Here is a 25,093-nt window from a genome sequence, read left to right as displayed (position 1 = left end):
ACTCCAAGACTGACCTAATGGAGAACATTTGGATGTGGTCATTTGCAGAATCTAGTCAGAATTGGTCATTGGCAGAATCTAGTCAGAATGAGGATATGAAATACTAGAGAGTATTTCCCTTGAGATTAAAAAAACACCCTGGCTAGACAAGTCCTAAAACCCAGAGGCAGTAGCCTTTTTAAGAACAACAAACAGATGCAGCCTTTTCCCATAATGTCGACACTCCTTTTCAATATGTACAAATTAGAGTGGTCACTGCCTGGATATCCCTGAAGATTGAGACAGTGATCAAATGAGAGGGAGGGGTAGCAACAGGCAAGATAGGATTTAACAAAGGATTACAATACTGAATCTTTATATAAATTTTTTTAGATGCTAGGGTATTAGAATAGCTAGAAGGAAATAACTGAAATGGTAGAACTGTAACCCATACCATTCTTTGAAATTTGCTCTATAGCTACTCGTTAAATTGTACTTTGAAAGTTATCACCTTTCTGTATATGTTTTATATTTCACAATAAGGAAATAACCGAAATTGTGGAACTATAACCCATAACATTCTTTGAAATTACCTATATAACTACTTGTTAAATTGTACTTTGATATTATCAACTTTTTGTATATATGTTATATTTCACAATAAGGAAATAACTGAAATTGTGGAACTATAACCCACAACATTCTTTGAAATTTGCTCTCTGCTTGTTAAATTGTATGTGCTGGTTTGGATGTATTGTATCCCCCAAAACGCAATCTTGTGGGGGCAGATGTGTTAGTGTTGATATGGTTGGAATCCTTTGATTGAGTGTTTCCATGGAGATGTGACCCACCCAACTATGGGTAAACCTTTGATTGGATTATTTCCATGGAGTTGTGGCCCCAGTCATTCAGGGCGGTCTTGATTAGTTAACTGGAGTCCTATAAAAAGAGCTCACAAACAGAAGGACCTCAGAGCAGCTGTGAGTGACATTTTGGAGAGCAAGTGAGAGAGACATTTTGGAGCCAGCCATTAAAAGCAGACTTATGCTAGCCCAGAGTTTGCTCCAGAGAAGCTAAGAGAGGACAAAACGCCCCAAGAGCAACATTTTGAAGAACGCACAGGAGCTGAGAGAGGAGCTGGAACATAACTCGGGATCAGCAGGTGCCAGCCACGTGCCTTCCCAGCTAACAGAGATTTTCTGGATGCCACTGGCTTTCCTTCAGTGAAGGTATATGTGTGTTGATGCCTTCACTTGGACATTTTCATGGCCTTCAGACTGTAACTTTGTAACCAAATAAACCCTCTTTATAAAAGCCAACCCATTACTGGTATTTTTCATAACAACAGCATTAGCAAACCGGAACATCGTACTTTGAAATTTAACACTGTTATGTATATATGTTAAACTTCACAATAAAAAATATATTATAAAAACATCCTGGCTAAAACTTTATCATCAAAAAGCAGATTATAAATAAAGTGTGAAGAAACAAATACAGTCTCTAAAAACCTCCATGACCTAAAATACTGTTCATAGTTTGCTGTTAATAACATTCTCTGACTAGTTCAAATGCTATGAAAATGGAATATGGAATGGTCTAGATTACAGTAGGCCCAATTTTTTTCTGGGAGAAGATGACCAAGCCCTAGAAAAAGAAACTCTCTTCTTTGAAATTTTGCTTGAACCAGGCTCATTCTAGTTAGGTCAGAGAATTATGCTACTTTTGATGGTGTCCCAGCACTGGCAGATTGTGGGGGTCTTCCTCTCCAATACCTACCCCCATTACCACCTCTCATGGGATTATGTATAAAGAGAGGGACTCCTGCATAATGTCACTGTTTGCTGGCAAAATGCAGACTACAAGATGTAGAGTAGAAAGGGCCTGTAGTGTAGAAGCAAACCTTTGAATTATAGCTGATGCCATTTATTAGCTGTGTAACCTTCTGCAAGTCACTTAACTTCTACTTGCTGCTTCCTCACTTACATACAATGTAATAAGACTGCTTCACAAGGTGTATCAGGATCAAAAGAGATGTGTGTTAACATGCTTTGTAAATAATAAAATAATACAATTATAATTATTCAATTTGAAAGTAATTTAAAAACAAAAATCTCTAATTTACAAAACAAGAAGTGTTTGAAGTTAGATGAGTAAATACTGCATGGCAATTATCCAGTTGTGGAAAATGACACAAGGCAAAAGATGGGTACTTACCGTTGTACTGCTTTTGTCTTTGCAACATTTGTCGAATGCATTTTGTGGTCTTTTCCTGAGCGTTGATCTGATTTTAGAACATTAATAACTGATGCATCTGAGGAATAATTCATTTTCCTTACAATTAAGTAATCTGAAAATATATAAATTAAGCCTTTGGGGTCATAATCTATATTATTACACCATTTGGACTAGACTTAAGTGCTATATGATTGTTGTGCTAATTCCAGAACCCTTTAAAAAGGAAGGCATCATGGATCTCTTAATGTTGCTAACAGTTTACATTCTTTGTGTACTAAAAATATTATGCGGTATATGGGAGAGACAGGTGGATTTGTCAACAGCCTTTTAACTCATCTCCCTGTGTCTAGTCTCTTCTTCCTTCTATTCCTCCTCCACACTGCAGTTGGAGTTAACTTTTTAGAGCAGTAATCTAACTTTATCTCTCCCCAACTTAAAATCTTTCAGTGATGCCTCATTTCCTCCAAGCTAAAGTCCAAACTCCTTAGAATGACATTCAAGTCTTTTCACAATCTGATTCAATTCTCTCTTTCAAATCTTAAAATACCAACTTTCATCAGCCTCCCTCTCTATACTCCAAGAAAACACAAACTTCTTGCCAAAATCAGTCAATGTTTTATACTCCGTGCCTCTGATCATGCCATTTCCTTTACCTGGAATGATCAGCAAATATTTTCATCCTTCAAGACCACAGCTGATTGAGACCTATTCCCTAAAGTTTCCCACCTTTTCTTTTTTACAGAACTGCTCACTCCTGTCCCCAAGGCCCCATAATACTTTGTATATAATTCTTTTACAGTACTTCTCACATTGTATTATAATTTGTTTTCTTGGTTGTCACCTCAGTAAGCTCGTTGAGGATGGGAATCACCTTGGTAACTATGGAATCTCCAGTGTCTAGCAGAGTGGAGGGTTTTTACATGCTTGTCTGAAAACTTTCATCCCGGTTTTATCACCAAATAGCAGTGAGACTTTGGGCAAGTCACTTAACCTCAGTGGCTCAGTTCCCTCCTTGGTAAAGTGGGAGGATGTGTACTATATTATCTGAATGTCTCTTCCACCTCTTTCTATCTTTTGAAGCACTACTCCAAATTGGATGCAGCTCCCAAATTCTTAATCACTGCTTAGTTTCTTCTACTAAACCAGGGGTTCTTTATCTTTTCTTTTGGCAATGGACCCCTATGAACAGACCCCCTTCTAAGAATTATGTTTTTAAAATGCATAAAATGAAATACATAGGATTACAAAGTACTCCAATTATACTGAAATAGTCAAAATATTTTTTTAAATTGTGATATAGTAATATGTACCTTCTTGGTTCATGCATTGAATAAAACTTTTGATGTAGTAATAAGCATAAATGATATTTCGATATATCTGCCATGACTGTAATATCTGTGCTTTCTATTGATGACAAAGTCACAGGCCCTGTTAACACTGCTGTGGTTTATTGCCTATGCCATAATCGAAAGAAATGCTAAAGTTCAGGTACAGGTTAGTGAAAATAAAGTTGTAATTTTTCCCCATTCAAGTTCACATACCCCTTGAATTTAAGAACTCCTACACTAAGCTATCACTATGCTTCATACTTTTACATATGTAAGACATTACAATACCCCCGCAGAGCCTTCAGAATCTATTCCGTATTTCTCCTTTAGGGATGGGGATGGAGATGGCTTGGAATATAGAACTCTTCGGAAAAAGAGAAAAGCAGCCCTTAACCTCTGGGAGCCAGGCCTTGGTATTCCCCCTTCTCAACAGCATCCAACCCAGAGCAAAGCCCCGATTCCTTTAAGCCTCCCCATAATCATTCAACCAAAGCCCAAATCCTATAATATATCTTTCTAATGCCTTCTTACTGAGATGCCACAATGTTCCCCAAAGTGTGTATTCTCCCTAACGGTGATGAGAAATAAACCCAACTTGTTCAACTACAGGCATGTTCCTATTAAACTTTGGCTGGAAGGCAATGGCATGCCACACTGCACAACCCCCCAAATCTACTGGATGCCCGCCTGGATGGGGTTTACACTTTCTATGGAGTTGGGATGTGAAACACAGAATGAAATACGAAATATTCCATTATGAGAAAGTAAAACAATTGTTATGCTAGATAAAAAAACTAGACTACTGGGTTTGAATTCTGGCTTCCTACTTTCCATCTGTATGGCCTTGTGTAACTTACTTAACTTCTCTGTGCCTCAGTTTCCTCATTTAAAAATTGGGAATAAGGAATTTGCTGATGCCCAAGGGAGTATGCCCAAGTGGAACTGACTGTGACAATTCTTCTCCTATCCCATGAAAGCAGGTTGCCTTTAGGAGGCGGGGCAAGATGGCAGACTGGTGAGCTGTAAGTTTTAGTTACTCCTCCAGGAAAGTAGGTAAAAAGCCAGGAACTGCGTGGACTGGACACCACAGAGCAATCTGACTTTGGGCATACTTCATACAACACTCATGAAAATGTCGAACTGCTGAGATCAGCGAAATCTGTAAGTTTTTGCAGCCAGGGGACCCGCGCCCCTCCCTGCCAGGCTCAGTCCCGTGGGAGGAGGGGCTGTCAGCTCCGGGAAGGAGAAGGGAGAACTGCAGTGGTAGCCCTTCTCAGAAACTCATGCTACTGATTCATACTCCAACCATAGATAGACTGAGACCAGACACCAGAGAATCTGAGAGCTGCCAGCCCAGCAGAGAGGAGACAGGCATAGAAAAAAAAAAATAACGCGAAAAACTCCAATAAAAGCAGAGGATTTTTGGAGTTCTGGTGAACACAGAAAGGGGAAGGGCGGAGCTCAGGCCTTGAGGCGCATATGCAAATCCCGAAGAAAAGCTGATCTCTCTGCCCTGTGGACCTTTCCTTAATGGCCCTGGTTGCTTTGTCTATTAGCATTTCAATAACCCATTAGATCTCTGAGGAAGGCCCTTTTTTTTTTTTTTTTTTTTAAATCCTTTTTTCTTTTTCTAAAACAATTACTCTAAGAAGCCCAATACAGAAAGCTTCAAAGAATTGCAATTTGGGCACGTCAAGTCAAGAGCAGAACTAAGAGAGCTCTGAGACAAAAGGCAATAATCCAGTGGCTGAGAAAATTCACTAAACACCACAACTTCCCAAGAAAAGGGGGGTGTCTGCTCACAGCCACCATCCTGGTGGACAGGAAACACTCCTGCCCATCGCCAGCCCCATAGCCCAGAGCTGCCCCAGACAACCCAGTGTGACGGAAGTGCTTCAAATAACAGGCACACACCACAAAACTGGGCGTGGACATTAGCCTTCCCTGCAACCTCAGCTGATTGTCCCAGAGCTGGGAAGGTGGAGCAGTGTGAATTAACAAAGCCCCATTCAGCCATCATTTGAGCAGACGGGGAGCCTCCCTACACAGCCCAGAAGCCCAGAACTGCCCTGGGGGGACGGCACTCACCTGTGACATAGCACAGTCATCCCTCAACAGAGGACCCGGGGTGCACAGCCTGGAAGAGGGGCCCACTTGCAAGTCTCAGGAGCCATACGCCAATACCAAAGACTTGTGGGTCAGTGGCAGAGACAAACTGTGGCAGGACTGAACTGAAGGATTAGACTATTGCAGCAGCTTTAAAACTCTAGGATCATCAGGGAGATTTGATTGTTAGGGCCACCCCCCCTCCCCGACTGCCCAGAAACACGCCCCACATACAGGGCAGGCAGCACCAACTACACACGCAAGCTTGGTACACCAATTGAGCCCCACAAGACTCACTCCCCCACTCACCAAAAAGGCTAAGCAGGGGAGAACTGGCTTGTGGAGAACAGGTGGCTCATGGACGCCACCTGCTGGTTAGTTAGAGAAAGTACTCCACGAAGCTGTAGATCTGATAAATTAGAGATAAGGACTTCAATAGGTCTACAAACCCTAAAAGAACCCTATCAAGTTCAGCAAATGCCACGAGGCCAAAAACAACAGAAAATTATAAAGCATATGAAAAAACCAGACGATATGGATAACCCAAGCCCAAGCATCGAAATCAAAAGACCAGAAGAGACACAGCACCTAGAGCAGCTACTCAAAGAACTAAAGATGAACAATGAGACCATAGTACGGGATATGAAGGAAATCAAGAAGACTCTAGAAGAGCATAAAGAAGGCATTGCAAGAGTAAATAAAAAAATGGATGATCTTATGGAAATTAAAGAAACTGTTGACCAAATTAAAAAGATTCTGGACACTCATAGTACAAGACTAGAGGAAGTTGAACAACGAATCAGTGACCTGGAAGATGACAGAATGGAAAATGAAAGCATAAAAGAAAGAATGGGGAAAAAAATTGAAAAACTCGAAATGGACCTCAGGGATATGATAGATAATATGAAACGTCCAAATATAAGACTCATTGGTGTCCCAGAAGGGGAAGAAAAGGGTAAAGGTCTAGGAAGAGTATTCAAAGAAATTGTTGGGGAAAACTTCCCAAATCTTCAAAACAACACAAATACACAAATCATAAATGCTCAGCGAACACCAAATAGAATAAATCCAAATAAACCCACTCCGAGACATATACTGATCACACTGTCAAACACAGAAGAGAAGGAGCAAGTTCTGAAAGCAGCAAGAGAAAAGCAATTCACCACATACAAAGGAAACAGCATAAGACTAAGTAGTGACTACTCAGCAGCCACCATGGAGGCAAGAATGCAGTGGCACGATATATTTAAAATTCTGAGTGAGAAAAATTTCCAGCCAAGAATACTTTATCCAGCAAAGCTCTCCTTCAAATTTGAGGGAGAGCTTAAATTTTTCACAGACAAACAAATGCTGAGAGAATTTGCTAACAAGAGACCTGCCCTACTGGAGATACTAAAGGGAGCCCTACAGACAGAGAAACAAAGACAGGACAGAGAGACTTGGAGAAAGGTTCAGTACTAAAGAGATTCGGTATGGGTACAATAAAGGATATTAATAGAGAGAGGGGAAAAATATGGCAAACATAAACCAAAGGATAAGATGGCCGATTCAAGAAATGCCTTCACGGTTTTAACGTTGAATGTAAATGGATTAAACTCCCCAATTAAAAGATATAGATTCGCAGAATGGATCAAAAAAAATGAACCATCAATATGTTGCATACAAGAGACTCATCTTAGACACAGGGACACAAAGAAACTGAAAGTGAAAGGATGGAAAAAAATATTTCATGCAAGCTACAGCCAAAAGAAAGCAGGTGTAGCAATATTAATCTCAGATAAAATAGACTTCAAATGCAGGGATGTTTTGAGAGACAAAGAAGGCCACTACATACTAATAAAAGGGGCAATTCAGCAAGAAGAAATAACAATCGTAAATGTCTATGCACCCAATCAAGGTGCCACAAAATACATGAGAGAAACACTGGCAAAACTAAAGGAACCAATTGATGTTTCCACAATAATTGTGGGAGACTTCAACACATCACTCTCTCCTATAGATAGATCAACCAGACAGAAGACCAATAAGGAAATTGAAAACCTAAACAATCTGATAAATGAATTAGATTTAACAGACATATACAGGACATTACATCCCACATCACCAGGATACACATACTTTTCTAGTGCTCATGGAACTTTCTCCAGAATAGATCATATGCTGGGACATAAAACAAGCCTCAGTAAATTTAAAAAGATTGAAATTATTCAAAGCACATTCTCTGACCACAATGGAATACAATTAGAAGTCAATAACCATCAGAGACTTAGAAAATTCACAAATACCTGGAGGTTAAACAACACACTCCTAAACAATCAGTGGGTTAAAGAAGAAATAGCAAGAGAAATTGCTAAATATATAGAGACGAATGAAAATGAGAACACAACATACCAAAACCTATGGGATGCAGCAAAAGCAGTGCTAAGGGGGAAATTTATAGCACTAAACGCATATATTAAAAAGGAAGAAAGAGCCAAAATCAAAGAACTAATGGATCAACTGAAGAAGCTAGAAAACGAACAGCAAACCAATCCTAAACCAAGTAGAAGAAAAGAAATAACAAGGATTAAAGCAGAAATAAATGACATAGAGAACAAAAAAACAATAGAGAGGATAAATATCACCAAAAGTTGGTTCTTTGAGAAGATCAACAAGATTGACAAGCCCCTAGCTAGACTGACAAAATCAAAAAGAGAGAAGACCCATATAAACAAAATAATGAATGAAAAAGGTGACATAACTGCAGATCCTGAAGAAATTAAAAAAATTATAAGAGGATACTATGAACAACTGTATGCCAACAAACTGGATAATGTAGAGGAAATGGACAATTTCCTGGAAACATATGAACAACCTAGACTGACCAGAGAAGAAATAGAAGACCTCAACCAACCCATCACAAGCAAAGAGATCCAATCAGTCATCAAAAATCTTCCCACAAATAAATGCCCAGGGCCAGATGGCTTCACAGGGGAATTCTACCAAACTTTCCAGAAAGAACTGACACCAATCTTACTCAAACTCTTTCAAAACATTGAAGAAAATGGAACACTACCTAACTCATTTTATGAAGCTAACATCAATCTAATACCAAAACCAGGCAAAGATGCTACAAAAAAGGAAAACTACCGGCCAATCTCCCTAATGAATATAGATGCAAAAATCCTCAACAAAATACTTGCAAATCGAATCCAAAGACACATTAAAAAAATCATACACCATGACCAAGTGGGGTTCATTCCAGGCATGCAAGGATGGTTCAACATAAGAAAATCAATCAATGTATTACAACACATTAACAAGTCAAAAGGGAAAAATCAATTGATCATCTCAATAGATGCTGAAAAAGCATTTGACAAAATCCAACATCCCTTTTTGATAAAAACACTTCAAAAGGTAGGAATTGAAGGAAACTTCCTCAACATGATAAAGAGCATATATGAAAAACCCACAGCCAGCATAGTACTCAATGGTGAGAGACTGAAAGCCTTCCCTCTAAGATCAGGAACAAGACAAGGATGCCCGCTGTCACCACTGTTATTCAACATTGTGCTGGAAGTGCTAGCCAGGGCAATCCGGCAAGACAAAGAAATAAAAGGCATCCAAATTGGAAAAGAAGAAGTAAAACTGTCATTGTTTGCAGACGATATGATCTTATATCTAGAAAACCCTGAGAAATCGACGATACACCTACTAGAGCTAATAAACAAATTTAGCAAAGTAGCGGGATACAAGATTAATGCACATAAGTCAGTAATGTTTCTATATGCTAGAAATGAACAAACTGAAGAGACACTCAAGAAAAAGATACCATTTTCAATAGCAACTAAAAAAATCAAGTACCTAGGAATAAACTTAACCAAAGATGTAAAAGACCTATACAAAGAAAACTACATAACTCTACTAAAAGAAATAGAAGGGGACCTTAAAAGATGGAAAAATATTCCATGTTCATGGATAGGAAGGCTAAATGTCATTAAGATGTCAATTCTACCCAAACTCATCTACAGATTCAATGCAATCCCAATCAAAATTCCAACAACCTACTTTGCAGACTTGGAAAAGCTAGTTATCAAATTTATTTGGAAAGGGAAGATGCCTCGAATTGCTAAAGACACTCTAAAAAAGAAAAACGAAGTGGGAGGACTTACACTCCCTGACTTTGAAGCTTATTATAAAGCCAGAGTTGCCAAAACAGCATGGTACTGGCACAAAGATAGACATATAGATCAATGGAATCGAATTGAGAATTCAGAGATAGACCCTCAGATCTATGGCCGACTGATCTTTGATAAGGCCCCCAAAGTCACTGAACTGAGCCATAAAGGTCTTTTCAACAAATGGGGCTGGGAGAGTTGGATATCCATATCCAAAAGAATGAAAGAGGACCCCTACCTCACCCCCTACACAAAAATTAACTCAAAATGGACCAAAGATCTCAATATAAAAGAAAGTACCATAAAACTCCTAGAAGATAATGTAGGAAAACATCTTCAAGACCTTGTATTAGGCGGCCACTTCCTAGACTTTACACCAAAAGCACAAGCAACAAAAGAGAAAATAGATAAATGGGAACTCCTCAAGCTTAGAAGTTTCTGTACCTCAAAGGAATTTCTCAAAAAGGTAAAGAGGCAGCCAACTCAATGGGAAAAAATTTTTGGAAACCATGTATCTGACAAAAGACTGATATCTTGCATATACAAAGAAATCCTACAACTCAATAACAATAGTACAGACAGCCCAATTATAAAATGGGCAAAAGATATGAAAAGACAGTTCTCTGAAGAGGAAATACAAATGGCCAAGAAACACATGAAAAAATGTTCAGCTTCACTAGCTATTAGAGAGATGCAAATTAAGACCACAATGAGATACCATCTAACACCGGTTAGAGTGGCTGCCATTAAACAAACAGGAAACTACAAATGCTGGAGGGGATGTGGAGAAATTGGAACTCTTATTCACTGTTGGTGGGACTGTATAATGGTTCAGCCACTCTGGAAGTCCGTCTGGCAGTTCCTTAGAAAACTAGATATAGAGTTACCATTCGATCCAGCGATTGCACTTCTCGGTATATACCCGGAAGATCGGAAAGCAGTGACACGAACAGATATCTGCACGCCAATGTTCATAGCAGCATTATTCACAATTGCCAAGAGATGGAAACAACCCAAATGTCCTTCAACAGATGAGTGGATAAATAAAATGTGGTATATACACACGATGGAATACTACGCGGCAGTAAGAAGGAACGATCTCGTGAAACATATGACAACATGGATGAACCTTGAAGACATAATGCTGAGCAAAATAAGCCAGGCACAAAAAGAGAAATATTATATGCTACTACTAATGTGAACTTTGAAAAATGTAAAACAAATGGTTTATAATGTAGAATGTAGGGGAACTAGCAGTAGAGAGCAATTAAGGAAGGGGGAACAATAATCCAAGAAGAACAGATAAGCTATTTAACGTTCTGGGGATGCCCAGAAATGACTATGGTCTGTTAATTTCTGATGGATATAGTAGGAACAAGTTCACAGATATGTTGCTATATTATGTAACTTTCTTGGGGTAAAGTAGGAACATGTTGGAAGTTAAGCAGTTATCTTAGGTTAGTTGTCTTTTTCTTACTCCCTTGTTATGGTCTCTTTGAAATGTTCTTTTATTGTATGTTTGTTTTCTTTTTAACTTTTTTTTTTCATACAGTTGATTTAAAAAAGAAGGGAAAGTTAAAAAAAAAAAAAAAAAGAAAAACAAGGAAAAAAAAAAAAGATGTAGTGCCCCCTTGAGGAGCCTGTGGAGAATGCAGGGGTATTCGCCTACCCCACCTCCATGGTTGCTAACATCACCACAGACATAGGGGACTGGTGTTTTGATGGGTTGAGCCCTCTACCATAAGTTTTACCCTTGGGAAGACGGTTGCTGCAAAGGAGAGGCTAGGCCTCCCTATATTTGTGCCTAAGAGTCTCCTCCTGAATGCCTCTTTGTTGCTCAGATGTGGCCCTCTCTCTCTGGCTAAGCCAACTTGAAAGGTGAAATCACTGCCTTCCCCCCTACGTGGGATCAGACACCCAGGGGAGTGAATCTCCCTGGCAACGTGGAATATGACTCCCGGGGAGGAATGTAGACCCGGCATCGTGGGACGGAGAACATCTTCTTGACCAAAAGGGGGATGTGAAAGGAAATGAAAGAAGCTTCAGTGGCAGAGAGATTCCAAAACGAGCCGAGAGATCACTCTGGTGGGCACTCTTACGCACACTTTAGACAACCCTTTTTAGGTTCTAAAGAATTGGGGTAGCTGGTGGTGGATACCTGGAACTATCAAACTACAACCCAGAACCCATGAATCTCGAAGACAGTTGTATAAAAATGTAGCTTATGAGGGGTGACAATGGGATTGGGAAAGCCATAAGGACCAAACTCCACTTTGTCTAGTTTATGGATGGATGTGTAGAAAAGTAGGGGAAGGAAACAAACAGACAAAGGTACCCAGTGTTCTTTTTTACTTCAATTGCTCTTTTTCACTCTAATTATTATTCTTGTTATTTTTGTGTGTGTGGTACTGAAGGTATCAGGGATTGATTTAGGTGATGAATGTACAACTATGTAATGGTACTGTAAACAATCGAAAGTACGATTTGTTTTGTATGTCTGCGTGGTATGTGAATATATCTCAATAAAATGATGATTAAAAAAAATAAAAAAAAATAAAAGCAATAATAGCAAAAAAAAAAAAAAGGTTGCCTTTAAGAACTGGACATTTGTCAGTAAAAGAATGCCAATTTCTTTAAAAAAAAAAAATTGGGAATAATAATTGTGCCCACCTATGTGGATTGTTGGAAAGATTAAATGAATATGTGTAAGGGGCTTAGGTCAGAGCTGGGCATATAGTAAGCGCTGTATAAGTATTTGCTATTTTTGTTAATAAGATAATTAGTGCCGTTATTATTTATTTCTACTAGCATTAAGGGACAAACATTTGATTTCCAGTGAGGGAATAAGGCTTAAGTATCTTAAACAGAAAACTAAAAAAGAGAGAGCCTTTCACGACTAAAGGGTGTGGCAAATTAGTTTAAATTTAAAACCTTAGAAATGTCAAGCTCACTGAAAATCTGAAAACCTTTGTGAGGTAAATCCAGGCCCTGAGGTGGGCGGCTTACGGCTGCCAAGCTTTAGATGCTGCCTGAGGACCGCAGAGCGCCCCCGCCGGGCGGCAGCGGAGAACACGATTCCGGTCCCACACTCCGAGCGCCCAATGGCGGCAGCGGTGAAGACTGACTTCCGGCACCTCCTTCCTCGCGTCGCCGCGTGCCTCCCACGCTGAGCCGGTGCTTTCCTGCTGCCTAGCAACAGGCGGCGCAGAGGCGGAGCCTCGGGGAGGGCAGGGCTTGGGTTCGCCCGCAGCCGGGCTGCGAAGCGCCGCAGCTCAACAACGCTGCTCCCAGTCCAGGGTGGTGGGACTAAGGCTTCGCCGGATCAAGTTGGCTGTACTGCCGTCACCCGCGCCCCGGCCCGTTCGCGGTCGGGGAAAGCCGGGCCCTGACGGGCCGCCGTAGCTGCCTTTCCGTAGTGGGCGGAGCCGAGTCCGAAGTGACCCCGCCGGAACCACCGCTGCCAGCGACATGTTCAAGGTGAGAGTGCGGAGCCGGGTCGTAGCTGTCACCGCCCCCTCCCGGCCACCCAGAGCTCTCCCCGCACTCTGCTGGGCCTCTCCGGGGACCCGGCCCTCTCTCCGCCTGCCCCGACATTTTTCCTGCTTCTGGGCCACCTGCATCCCGGCCCACGGTTCATTCATTAGTCCGCGTGGCTGCTGGGCGTAGACTCGAGCTGGCGGCCGCATCCGGGGCGCTTGTGGGGTGTCCCAGGCCGGGCCGGAGCCGGCGGGCTAGCGGCGCGCGAGACCCCCGTGTGGGGTGAGACGGCCCTTTAAGTCATGCTCTCGTGGATAAAACACTTTGAAAGGTTAAAGCATTTCCCCTCTTCTCCTGTCCCCGATCGTGCCCTTTGGGGAGTGTGGGTAGACTGAGGCCAGCAGCTCAGGGCGCTGCGGGGTTTGGCTTTGGTTGCCTGGCAGGGTCAGGTTTCAGAACCAGGTGCGGGAGGGGCAGGGGGAGGTCGGGTCACTTTCGGAGAAGGTGATGCAGGGTTTGTGGGGGGGCTGGCATGGGATTGGCTGGATGAGGAGAAATGCTGGAGCTTTGCTTTGTAGACAAGTCGACCCCCTTCTTTACCTTTTATGATCTCGTGTCCTTTGGAAGAAATCTACTTTTACAGAGAAGACTTTGTTTTGAAAACCTTCATTTTAATGTAAAGTCATTATTTTCTGTCTTGGAAAACAAATCATACGCTACCAAAAATTAGTCTACAAATTAAATCTTCCAGAAGTATAGTACCTACAAAACAGTGCTAACGAACTCTCAGAATTGTACTATTCATTTCAAAGTTTTATTGAGCTCCCGTGATGTGCTTTGGGCACAGGAATAAAGGCTATAAAATCAGAGTATGGATTCTTTTTTCCAATCCTGGCATTGCCACTTTCTAGCTGTGTGACCTTGGGCAAGTCACTTAACCTCTTTGTGCCAGATTCCTTAAGGGTGAATTTGGGGTAACAGTATGAACCTCAGAGGGTTGTTATAAGGAGTAAGTTAGTATGTGTTAGTAAGCACTTGGAAGAGGCCCTGGCATATAAAAGTGCCATCTAAGTATTTGCTTTTACTTTGTTTTCAGGCAGCCCACAGTTCAGTGAGGAAGACAGATCCATAAGCAACTTTTCATTCATTTGATAAATTTGTATTGAACACTTATTATGTGTTAGGAGCTCAGCTTGGTTTTAGGGTTACAAAAATGAAGGAAATGCTGCAATCAGTTAACTTTATGGGTAACAGCCATGCCCTATGGGAGCAAAAAGGAGAGCAGGATCTACTTTGCCTAACCAGGGATTCTTTAGAAACTGTGGTCCTCAGTCCCCCAAAGAGTTTTGATAGAATTGTGGGGACCCCTGAACTCGGATGAGGAAAAAATGAAATCTTTATTTTCACTAATCTCCAACTGAAACTTAGCATTTCCTTCATTTATAAACATGGGTAAATGTTTCAGTTATCTACTACTGGATGATGAAACACTGCCAACCAGCCTTAAGACAACAATGATTTTTTATTTCTCATGAATCTGTGGGTTAGCTGGGTAGTTCTGCTGGTGTCTTTCATTGACTGATTTCAGCTGGTGGCTGGACTGAAAGGTGGTCTCACTACAAGCCCGGAGCCTTGGTGTTCCTCCACATGACCAACTTGGGCCTTCTGACGTAGCTGGTGGGTTCCAAGAGGGCAAGTCTTGATATAAAACACTGTTCAAGCCTCTGCTCTTCTCACATTTGCTACTGTCACATGGCCAAGCCCAGAGTTGATGTGTGTGGGGGCTACCCAGGGCAAAGATAGGGGGAGGTATGCTTCATTGGAGGCCATTAATTTACCAAACTACTGCTGCAACAAACCGCAGTAGTATTAGCAGTGCCTGCCACCAATAGAAGTCACAGTACCAATGCAAGTCACAGATATTTTCATATCACATTACAGTTGCAGATCTCAAAATATCATGCTTATCCCCTGTTCAACATTATGGTAGTTATGAGACCCACTGCTAGATCTTTTTTATTTAATGCACTAATGAAAAAGCACATACTGCTATATCAGAAATTTGGGCTTAAAATATTTTCATAAGTATGTCAATATTTTATGCAACTGGAAGTGTTATTTTGAGGTCCATAGAGCTTACCAGACTGTCAAAGAGATCCATGGCACAAAAAAAAGGCAAGGAAGCCCTGGGAACTTCGAGGTAGGCTTCACAGAAGAGACATTTATATTTAGCTTCGAAAGACAGGTAGGAGTTCTTCATCATCAGCAATAGGACTCCATTGGGAAAGTGCCAGTAGCTCAGTTCTGCCGTGTCAAGGGAGAGATACAGAGAACTGAAATTATTCCAGGCAAACATGTACTTTGAGTAGAAAAGATCACATCAAACCTCGGAGGACCCCAAAATGTAAGGAGTAGGCAGAGGAAGAGGAGAACCCAGAGATGGAGGTGCAGAGATGGAGCAGAAAAGAATGTTTAGAAAATAGAGGAAGGAAAGTTTCAAAGAGGAGGACAAGCTAAGTTAGGATGCTTCCAGCTGGGAAAATCTGACTTCTTAAATAGGAAGGAAAATTATCTCACAGAGTCCCGAGGAAGGTTGGACTGTAGGCTTGTTGATTCAGTTGGTTAACAGTGTCATCAGGAACCTGGTCTCTTTGCTTGGCTTTCCATAGTAAGGTTGGTTGTCCTTATGGTTGCAAGATGACTGTTGGTAACATACATTCTTCCTCATTCACCAGAGTTCAGAAAGAGAGGAACAGAACTTCCCCAAGTTGGATTATGCCCTTCCTTCAGTCTGATTGGACCAGCTTAGGTCAGGTGTCTGCCCCGAACCAATAACAGATGCTAGGGGAATGCCATGCTCTGATTTGCTTAGACTAATCAGGACCACCTCCTCCGGATGGGATCACTTTAAGTTAATCACATGGGAGAGAAATGGATTCATGAAACCAATGGAGTTCTTTTAGGAAGGAAGAGGGGGAATAGAGGCTAGATGTGCAACCAGTAATGCCCACTATAGAGAAATGTGGATGAATTCAGAGAAGTATTCATTAAGTTGGGCACTTTGGAAAGCTTTCATGATCTCTATACAAGTAGGTTTACCGATGGAGGTGAGAGCTAGGTTAACATAGGTTGGTGACTGGGAGATGAATACATGGACATAATGTTGGTTGAGAAGCTCGACTGTCAAGGGAAGGAGAAAGACAATATGGTAACTAGAGGAAAATGCTGGGTCAAAGTTCTAAAGTTGTTTTTCGTGGTTAAGATTTTCGAGATTTGTCTAGGGCGGAGTGTATAGAGAGGGAGCTTTTACAAGGGAGAAACCTTAGCTTTAAAAGGAGGAGAGACGAGGCGGGGCAAGATGGAAGACTGGTGAGCTGTATGTTTTAGTTACTCCTCCAGGAAAGTAGGTAGAAAGCCAGGAACTGCGTGGACTGGACACCACAGAGCAATCTGTCTTTGGGCATACTTCATACAACACTCATGAAAATGTCGAACTGCTGAGATCAGCGAAATCTGTAAGTTTTTGCGGCCAGGGGACCCGCGCCCCTCCCTGCCAGGCTCAGTCCCGTGGGAGGAGGGGCTGTCAGCTCCGGGAAGGAGAAGGGAGAACTGCAGTGGCTGCTCTTATCGGAAACTCATTCTACTGATCCAGACTCCAACCATAGATAGACAGAGACCAGACACCAGAGAATCTGTGAGCAGCCAGCCCAGCAGAGAGGAGACAGGCATAGAAAAAAAAAAACAACACGAAAAACTCCAAAATAAAAGCAGAGGATTTTTAGAGTTCTGGTGAACACAGAAAGGGGAAGGGCGGAGCTCAGGCCCTAAGGTGCATATGCAAATCCCGAAGAAAAGCCGATCTCTCTGCCCTGTGGACCTTTCCTTAATGGCCCTGGTTGCTTTGTCTCTTAGCATTTCAATAACCCATTAGACCTCTGAGGAGGACCCTTTTTTTTTTTTTTTTTTTTTTTAATCCCTTTTTCTTTTTCTAAAACAATTACTCTAAGAAGCCCAATACAGAAAGCTTCAAAGACTTTCAATTTGGGCAGGTCAAGTCAAGAGCAGAACTAAGAGAGCTCTGAGACAAAAGGCAATAATTCAGTGGCTGAGAAAATTCACTAAACACCACAACTTCCCAAGAAAACGGGGGTGTCCGCTCACAGCCACCATCCTGGTGGACAGGAAACACTCCTGCCCATCGCCAGCCCCATAGCCCAGAGCTGCCCCAGACAACCCAGTGTGACGGAAGGGCTTCAAATAACAGGCACACACCACAAAACTGGGCGTGGACATTAGCCTTCCCTGAAACCTCAGCTGATTGTCCCAGAGTTGGGAAGGTGGAGCAGTGTGAATTAACAAAGCCCCATTCAGCCATCATTTGAGCAGACTGGGAGCCTCCCTACACAGCCCAGCAGCCCAGAACTGCCCTGAGGGGACGGCACTCACCTGTGACATAGCACAGTCACCCCTCAACAGAGGACCCAGGGTGCACGGCCTGGAAGAGGGGCCCACTTGCAAGTCTCAGGAGCCATACGCCAATACCAAGGACTTGTGGGTCAGTGGCAGAGACAAACTGTGGCAGGACTGAACTGAAGGATTAGACTATTGCACCAGCTTTAAAACTCTAGGATCACCAGGGAGATTTGATTGTTAGGGCCACCCCCCCTCCCCAACTGCCCAGAAACACGCCCCACATACAGGGCAGGCAACACCAACTACACACGCAAGCTTGGTACACCAATTGGGCCCCACAAGACTCACTCCCCCACTCACCAAAAAGGCTAAGCAGGGGAGAACTGGCTTGTGGAGAACAGGTGGCTCGTGGACGCCACCTGCTGGTTAGTTAGAGAAAGTGTACTCCACGAAGCTGTAGATCTGATAAATTAGAGATAAGGACTTCAATAGGTCTACAAACCCTAAAAGAACCCTATCAAGTTCAGCAAATGCCACGAGGCCAAAAACAACAGAAAATTATAAAGCATATGAAAAAACCAGACGATATGGATAACCCAAGCCCAAGCACCCAAATCAAAAGACCAGAAGAGACACAGCACCTAGAGCAGCTACTCAAAGAACTAAAGATGAACAATGAGACCATAGTACGGGATATGAAGGAAATCAAGAAGACTCTAGAAGAGCATAAAGAAGACATTGCAAGACTAAATAAAAAAATGGATGATCTTATGGAAATTAAAGAAACTGTTGACCAAATTAAAAAGATTCTGGACACTCATAGTACAAGACTAGAGGAAGTTGAACAACGAATCAGTGACCTGGAAGATGACAGAATGGAAAATGAAAGCATAAAAGAAAGAATGGGGAAAAAAATTGAAAAAATCGAAATGGACCTCAGGGATATGATAGATAATATGAAACGTCCGAATATAAGACTCATTGGTGTCCCAGAAGGGGAAGAAAAGGGTAAAGGTCTAGGAAGAGTATTCAAAGAAATTGTTGGGGAAAACTTCCCAAATCTTCTAAACAACATAAATACACAAATCATAAATGCTCAGCGAACTCCAAATAGAATAAATCCAAATAAACCCACTCCGAGACATATACTGATCACACTGTCAAACACAGAAGAGAAGGAGCAAGTTCTGAAAGCAGCAAGACAAAAGCAATTCACCACATACAAAGGAAACAGCATAAGACTAAGTAGTGACTACTCAGCAGCCACCATGGAGGCGAGAAGGCAGTGGCATGATATATTTAAAATTCTGAGTGAGAAAAATTTCCAGCCAAGAATACTTTATCCAGCAAAGCTCTCCTTCAAATTTGAGGGAGAGCTTAAATTTTTCACAGACAAACAAATGCTGAGAGAATTTGCTAACAAGAGACCTGCCCTACTGGAGATACTAAAGGGAGCCCTACAGACAGAGAAACAAAGACAGGACAGAGAGACTTGGAGAAAGGTTCAGTACTAAAGAGATTCGGTATGGGTACAATAAAGGATATTAATAGAGAGAGGGAAAAATATGGCAAACATAAACCAAAGGATAAGATGGCCGATTCAAGAAATGCCTTCACGGTTTTAACGTTGAATGTAAATGGATTAAACTCCCCAATTAAAAGATATAGATTCGCAGAATGGATCAAAAAAAATGAACCATCAATATGTTGCATACAAGAGACTCATCTTAGACACAGGGACACAAAGAAACTGAAAGTGAAAGGATGGAAAAAAATATTTCATGCAAGCTACAGTCAAAAGAAAGCAGGTGTAGCAATATTAATCTCAGATAAAATAGACTTCAAATGCAGGGATGTTTTGAGAGACAAAGAAGGCTACTACATACTAATAAAAGGGGCAATTCAGCAAGAAGAAATAACAATCGTAAATGTCTATGCACCCAATCAAGGTGCCACAAAATACATGAGAGAAACACTGGCAAAACTAAAGGAAGCAATTGATGTTTCCACAATAATTGTGGGAGACTTCAACACATCACTCTCTCCTATAGATAGATCAACCAGACAGAAGACCAATAAGGAAATTGAAAACCTAAACAATCTGATAAATGAATTAGATTTAACAGACATATACAGGACATTACATCCCAAATCACCAGGATACACATACTTTTCTAGTGCTCACGGAACTTTCTCCAGAATAGATCATATGCTGGGACATAAAACAAGCCTCAATAAATTTAAAGAGATTGAAATTATTCAAAGCACATTCTCTGACCACAATGGAATACAATTAGAAGTCAATAACCATCAGAGACTTAGAAAATTCACAAATACCTGGAGGTTAAACAATACACTCCTAAACAATCAGTGGGTTAAAGAAGAAATAGCAAGAGAAATTGCTAAATATATAGAGACGAACGAAAATGAGAACACAACATACCAAAACCTATGGGATGCAGCAAAAGCAGTGCTAAGGGGGAAATTTATAGCACTAAACACATATATTAAAAAGGAAGAAAGAGCCAAAATCAAAGAACTAATGGATCAACTGAAGAAGCTAGAAAATGAACAGCAAACCAATCCTAAACCAAGTACAAGAAAAGAAATAACAAGGATTAAAGCAGAAATAAATGACATAGAGAACAAAAAAACAATAGAGAGGATAAATATCACCAAAAGTTGGTTCTTTGAGAAGATCAAGATTGACAAGCCCCTAGCTAGACTGACAAAATCAAAAAGAGAGAAGACCCATATAAACAAAATAATGAATGAAAAAGGTGATGTTTTAGTTTGCTAATGCTGGAGAATGCAAAACACCAGAGATGGATAGGCTTTTATAAAACGGGGGTTTATTTCACTACACAGTTACAGTCTTAAGGCCACAAAACGTCCAAGGTAACACATCAGCAATCGGGTACCTTCACCGGAGGATGGCCAATGGCGTCCGGAAAACCTCTGTTAGCTGGGAAGGCACGTGGCTGGCGTCTGCTCCAAAGTTCTGGTTTCAAAATGGCTTTCTCCCAGGACGTTCCTCTCTAGCAAGCTTGCTCTTCTTCAAAACGTCACTCACAGCTGCACTCTCTTCAGTCTCTTTGAGTCAGCATGTTTTATATGGCTCCACTGATCAAGGCCCACCCTGAATGGGTGGGGTCACACCTTCATGGGAGTATCCCACCAAAGTCACCACCCACAGCTGGGTGGGGCACATTCCAAGCAAATCTAACCAGCACCAGAACGTCTGTCCCACAAGACCACAAAGATAATGGCATTTGGGGGACACAATACATTCAAACCGGCACATTCCACCCCCTGGACCCCAAAATGACATTATCTTTCCAAATACAAAATACATTCATTTCATCACAATACCACAAAAACTTAAACCATTTCAGTAGCAAAAGTTAAGTACAAAATCCCATCAAAATCAAATATAGGCGTGGTCAGTCCTAAGGCATAATTCCCCTCTAGCTGTGGATCTGTGAACCTAGAACAAGTTATGTGTTTCCAATATATAAAGGAGAGACATTCATAGGATAAACATTTCCATTGCCATAAGGAGAAACAGTAAGGAAAACAGGGTTAACAGGAGCAAAACAGTTCCTAAAACCCACAGGACAAAGTCCATTAGATTTCAAAGTCCGAGAGTCACTAACAAAACAACGTTGCATCCTTGGGGCTTGAGAGAGCGGGAGCCTAACCCTTCCTAAGGGCCTTTTTGGCAGCCCTTTCCTCTCCAAACACTTAGGTGAGTGCTCCAACATATCCACACATTGGGGAGACCACCTTCTCGGCCCCACCCTCCTCAAACATCGGGGCAGCTCCCGGATTCCCTTCCATCTCCGGGGCACATGCTCAACCCCTTCAGAACAATGTGGTGGCAGCCAGGCTCTCCCCAATTCCCTGGGAATGTGCTCCACCCTCTTTGGGACCTCGGGTGGCAAAACTCTTCCAGAGCATCGAGATGGAATGCCCACCCTCGACCTCTGGGGCAAACTCACCCTTTCCATGCATGTGGGCTGCTCCACTCTCCCAGCCCAAGGCCTCTTGACTCCAGACCTCAACCTCCATGGCTCTGTCTTTGAAGAAACTTTTCCTTCAATTTGTTCCTTGTCTTTCTCCTCCAGTCCCGACTGGCAGCGGCTGTGTCTGTAAAGATCTCGCAAAAATTCTGTTGGCTTCGCATGAAGCATACTGGGGTCAAAGCCATCAGACAATAGGAGTTTCCACAAATCCTTTCTGGATAATTCCATCTCCAATCTTGGCTTGTACTGAAATGGCGGCTGGGTTCCATATTTGGCTACATCCTCACGTTGGGCTGTAGCTTCTGGGATTCCACCCCCTGGAAGCTCGTAATTTTTAGCTTCTGGTCTTTTTGAACCCAAGAGTTCAGTTCTAAGTTTATCTCTTTCTGCTCGCATTTTACTATAAGCTGCAAGGAGAAGCCAGGTTACGTCCTCCACACGTAGTCTGGAGATCTCCTCAGCTATCACTTTTAAATTCTTCCTTCCATCTGACACCAGGACTCAATTTTGCCAAATTCTCTGCCACTTTAAAACAAGGATCGCCTTTCTTCCAGTTTACAACACATTCATCATTTCTGTTCAAGTCCTCATCAGAAGTATCTTTAGAGTCCATATTTCCACAAACAGTCTCTTTAAAGCAGTTTTGGCCTTTTCTATCAAGCTCCTCACAACTCTTCCAGAAACTCCCCATTATCCATTTAAAAAGCCGTTCCAACATATTTGGTATTTGCAAACTCAGCAGCAAAAGCACCCCACTCTCGGTACCAAAATCTGTTTTAGTTTGCTAATGCTGGAGAATGCAAAACACCAGAGATGGATAGGCTTTTATAAAACGGGGGTTTATTTCACTACACAGTTACAGTCTTAAGGCCACAAAACCTCCAAGGTAACACATCAGCAATCGGGTACCTTCACCGGAGGATGGCCAATGGCGTCCGGAAAACCTCTGTTAGCTGGGAAGGCACGTGGCTGGCGTCTGCTCCAAAGTTCTGGTTTCAAAATGGCTTTCTCCCAGGACGTTCCTCTCTAGCAAGCTTGCTCTTCTTCAAAACGTCACTCACAGCTGCACTCTCTTCAGTCTCTTTGAGTCAGCATGTTTTATATGGCTCCACTGATCAAGGCCCACCCTGAATGGGTGGGGTCACACCTTCATGGGAGTATCCCACCAAAGTCACCACCCACAGCTGGGTGGGGCACATTCCAAGCAAATCTAACCAGCACCAGAACGTCTGTCCCACAAGACCACAAAGATAATGGCATTTGGGGGACACAATACATTCAAACCGGCACAGGTGACATAACTGCAGATCCTGAAGAAATTAAAAAAATTATAAGAGGATATTATGAACAACTGTATGGCAACAAACTGGAAAAGGTAGAAGAAATGGACAATTTCCTGGAAACATATGAACAACCTAGACTGACCAGAGAAGAAATAGAAGAACTCAACCAACCCATCACAAGCAAAGAGATCCAATCAGTCATCAAAAATCTTCCCACAAATAAATGCCCAGGGCCAGATGGCTTCACAGGGGAATTCTACCAAACTTTCCAGAAAGAACTGACACCAATCTTACTCAAACTCTTTCAAAACATTGAAGAAAATGGAACACTACCTAACTCATTTTATGAAGCTAACATCAATCTAATACCAAAACCAGGCAAAGATGCTACAAAAAAGGAAAACTACCGGCCAATCTCCCTAATGAATATAGATGCAAAAATCCTCAACAAAATACTTGCAATTCGAATCCAAAGACACATTAAAAAAATCATACACCATTACCAAGTGGGGTTCATTCCAGGCATGCAAGGATGGTTCAACATAAGAAAAACAATCAATGTATTACAACACATTAAAAACTCGAAAGGGAAAAATCAATTGATCATCTCAATAGATGCTGAAAAAGCATTTGACAAAATCCAACATCCCTTTTTGATAAAAACACTTCAAAAGGTAGGAATTGAAGGAAACTTCCTCAACATGATAAAGAGCATATATGAAAAACCCACAGCCAGCATAGTACTCAATGGTGAGAGACTGAAAGCCTTCCCTCTAAGATCAGGAACAAGACAAGGATGCCCGCTGTCACCACTGTTATTCAACATTGTGCTGGAAGTGCTAGCCAGGGCAATCCGGCAAGACAAAGAAATAAAAGGCATCCAAATTGGAAAAGAAGAAGTAAAACTGTCATTGTTTGCAGACGATATGATCTTATATCTAGAAAACCCTGAGAAATCGATGATACAGCTACTAGAGCTAATAAGCAAATTTAGCAAAGTAGCGGGATACAAGATTAATGCACATAAGTCAGTAATGTTTCTATATGCTAGAAATGAACAAACTGAAGAGACACTCAAGAAAAAGATACCATTTTCAATAGCAACTAAAAAAATCAAGTACCTAGGAATAAACTTAACCAAAGATGTAAAAGACCTATACAAAGAAAACTACATAACTCTACTAAAAGAAATAGAAGGGGACCTTAAAAGATGGAAAAATATTCCATGTTCATGGATAGGAAGGCTAAATGTCATTAAGATGTCAATTCTACCCAAACTCATCTACAGATTCAATGCAATCCCAATCAAAATTCCAACAACCTACTTTGCAGACTTGGAAAAGCTAGTTATCAAATTTATTTGGAAAGGGAAGATGCCTCGAATTGCTAAAGACACTCTAAAAAAGAAAAACGAACTGGGAGGACTTACACTCCCTGACTTTGAAGCTTATTATAAAGCCACAGTTGCCAAAACAGCATGGTACTGGCACAAAGATAGACATATAGATCAATGGAATCGAATTGAGAATTCAGAGATAGACCCTCAGATCTATGGCCGACTGATCTTTGATAAGGCCCCCAAAGTCACTGAACTGAGCCATAATGGTCTTTTCAACAAATGGGGCTGGGAGAGTTGGATATCCATATCCAAAAGAATGAAAGAGGACCCCTACCTCAACCCCTACACAAAAATTAACTCAAAATGGACCAAAGATCTCAATATAAAAGAAAGTACCATAAAACTCCTAGAAGATAATGTAGGAAAACATCTTCAAGACCTTGTATTAGGCGGCCACTTCCTAGACTTTACACCAAAAGCACAAGCAACAAAAGAGAAAATAGATAAATGGGAACTCCTCAAGCTTAGAAGTTTCTGTACCTCAAAGGAATTTCTCAAAAAGGTAAAGAGGCAGCCAACTCAATGGGAAAAAATTTTTGGAAACCATGTATCTGACAAAAGACTGATATCTTGCATATACAAAGAAATCCTACAACTCAATGACAATAGTACAGACAGCCCAATTATAAAATGGGCAAAAGATATGAAAAGACAGTTCTCTGAAGAGGAAATACAAATGGCCAAGAAA

The 25,093-nt window shown here is 41.5% G+C and overlaps 3 protein-coding genes across 3 annotated transcripts in view; 1 reads left to right on the top strand and 2 right to left on the bottom strand.

The window, feature by feature from the left end:
- CXHXorf58 (chromosome X CXorf58 homolog) overlaps nt 1-13,278 on the bottom strand; it is a 40,129-nt gene extending 26,851 nt beyond the window's left edge. Inside the window, 2 exon segments of the mRNA XM_037822130.1 lie at nt 12,760-13,063; nt 13,146-13,278. Of these exon segments, the coding sequence (XP_037678058.1) occupies nt 12,760-13,063; nt 13,146-13,278 (437 nt within the window).
- The window catches only part of LOC119523721 (zinc finger X-chromosomal protein), a 725,297-nt gene that overhangs the window by 333,790 nt on the left and 366,414 nt on the right, over nt 1-25,093 (bottom strand). The window lies entirely within an intron of this gene.
- The window catches only part of APOO (apolipoprotein O), a 94,444-nt gene continuing 82,359 nt past the window's right edge, over nt 13,009-25,093 (top strand). Inside the window, exon 1 of the mRNA XM_037822544.1 lies at nt 13,009-13,285. Coding sequence (XP_037678472.1) covers nt 13,277-13,285 — 9 coding nt within the window. The 5' untranslated portion in view covers nt 13,009-13,276. The remainder of the gene's footprint in view (nt 13,286-25,093) is intronic.

Source organism: Choloepus didactylus, chromosome X (genome assembly GCF_015220235.1).
Source record: "Choloepus didactylus isolate mChoDid1 chromosome X, mChoDid1.pri, whole genome shotgun sequence".
In the NCBI taxonomy this organism is placed as follows: Eukaryota; Metazoa; Chordata; class Mammalia; order Pilosa; family Megalonychidae; genus Choloepus; species Choloepus didactylus.
The sequence above is the reverse complement of the archived record's forward strand: the minus strand, read 5'-3'. Positions and strand labels throughout refer to the sequence as shown.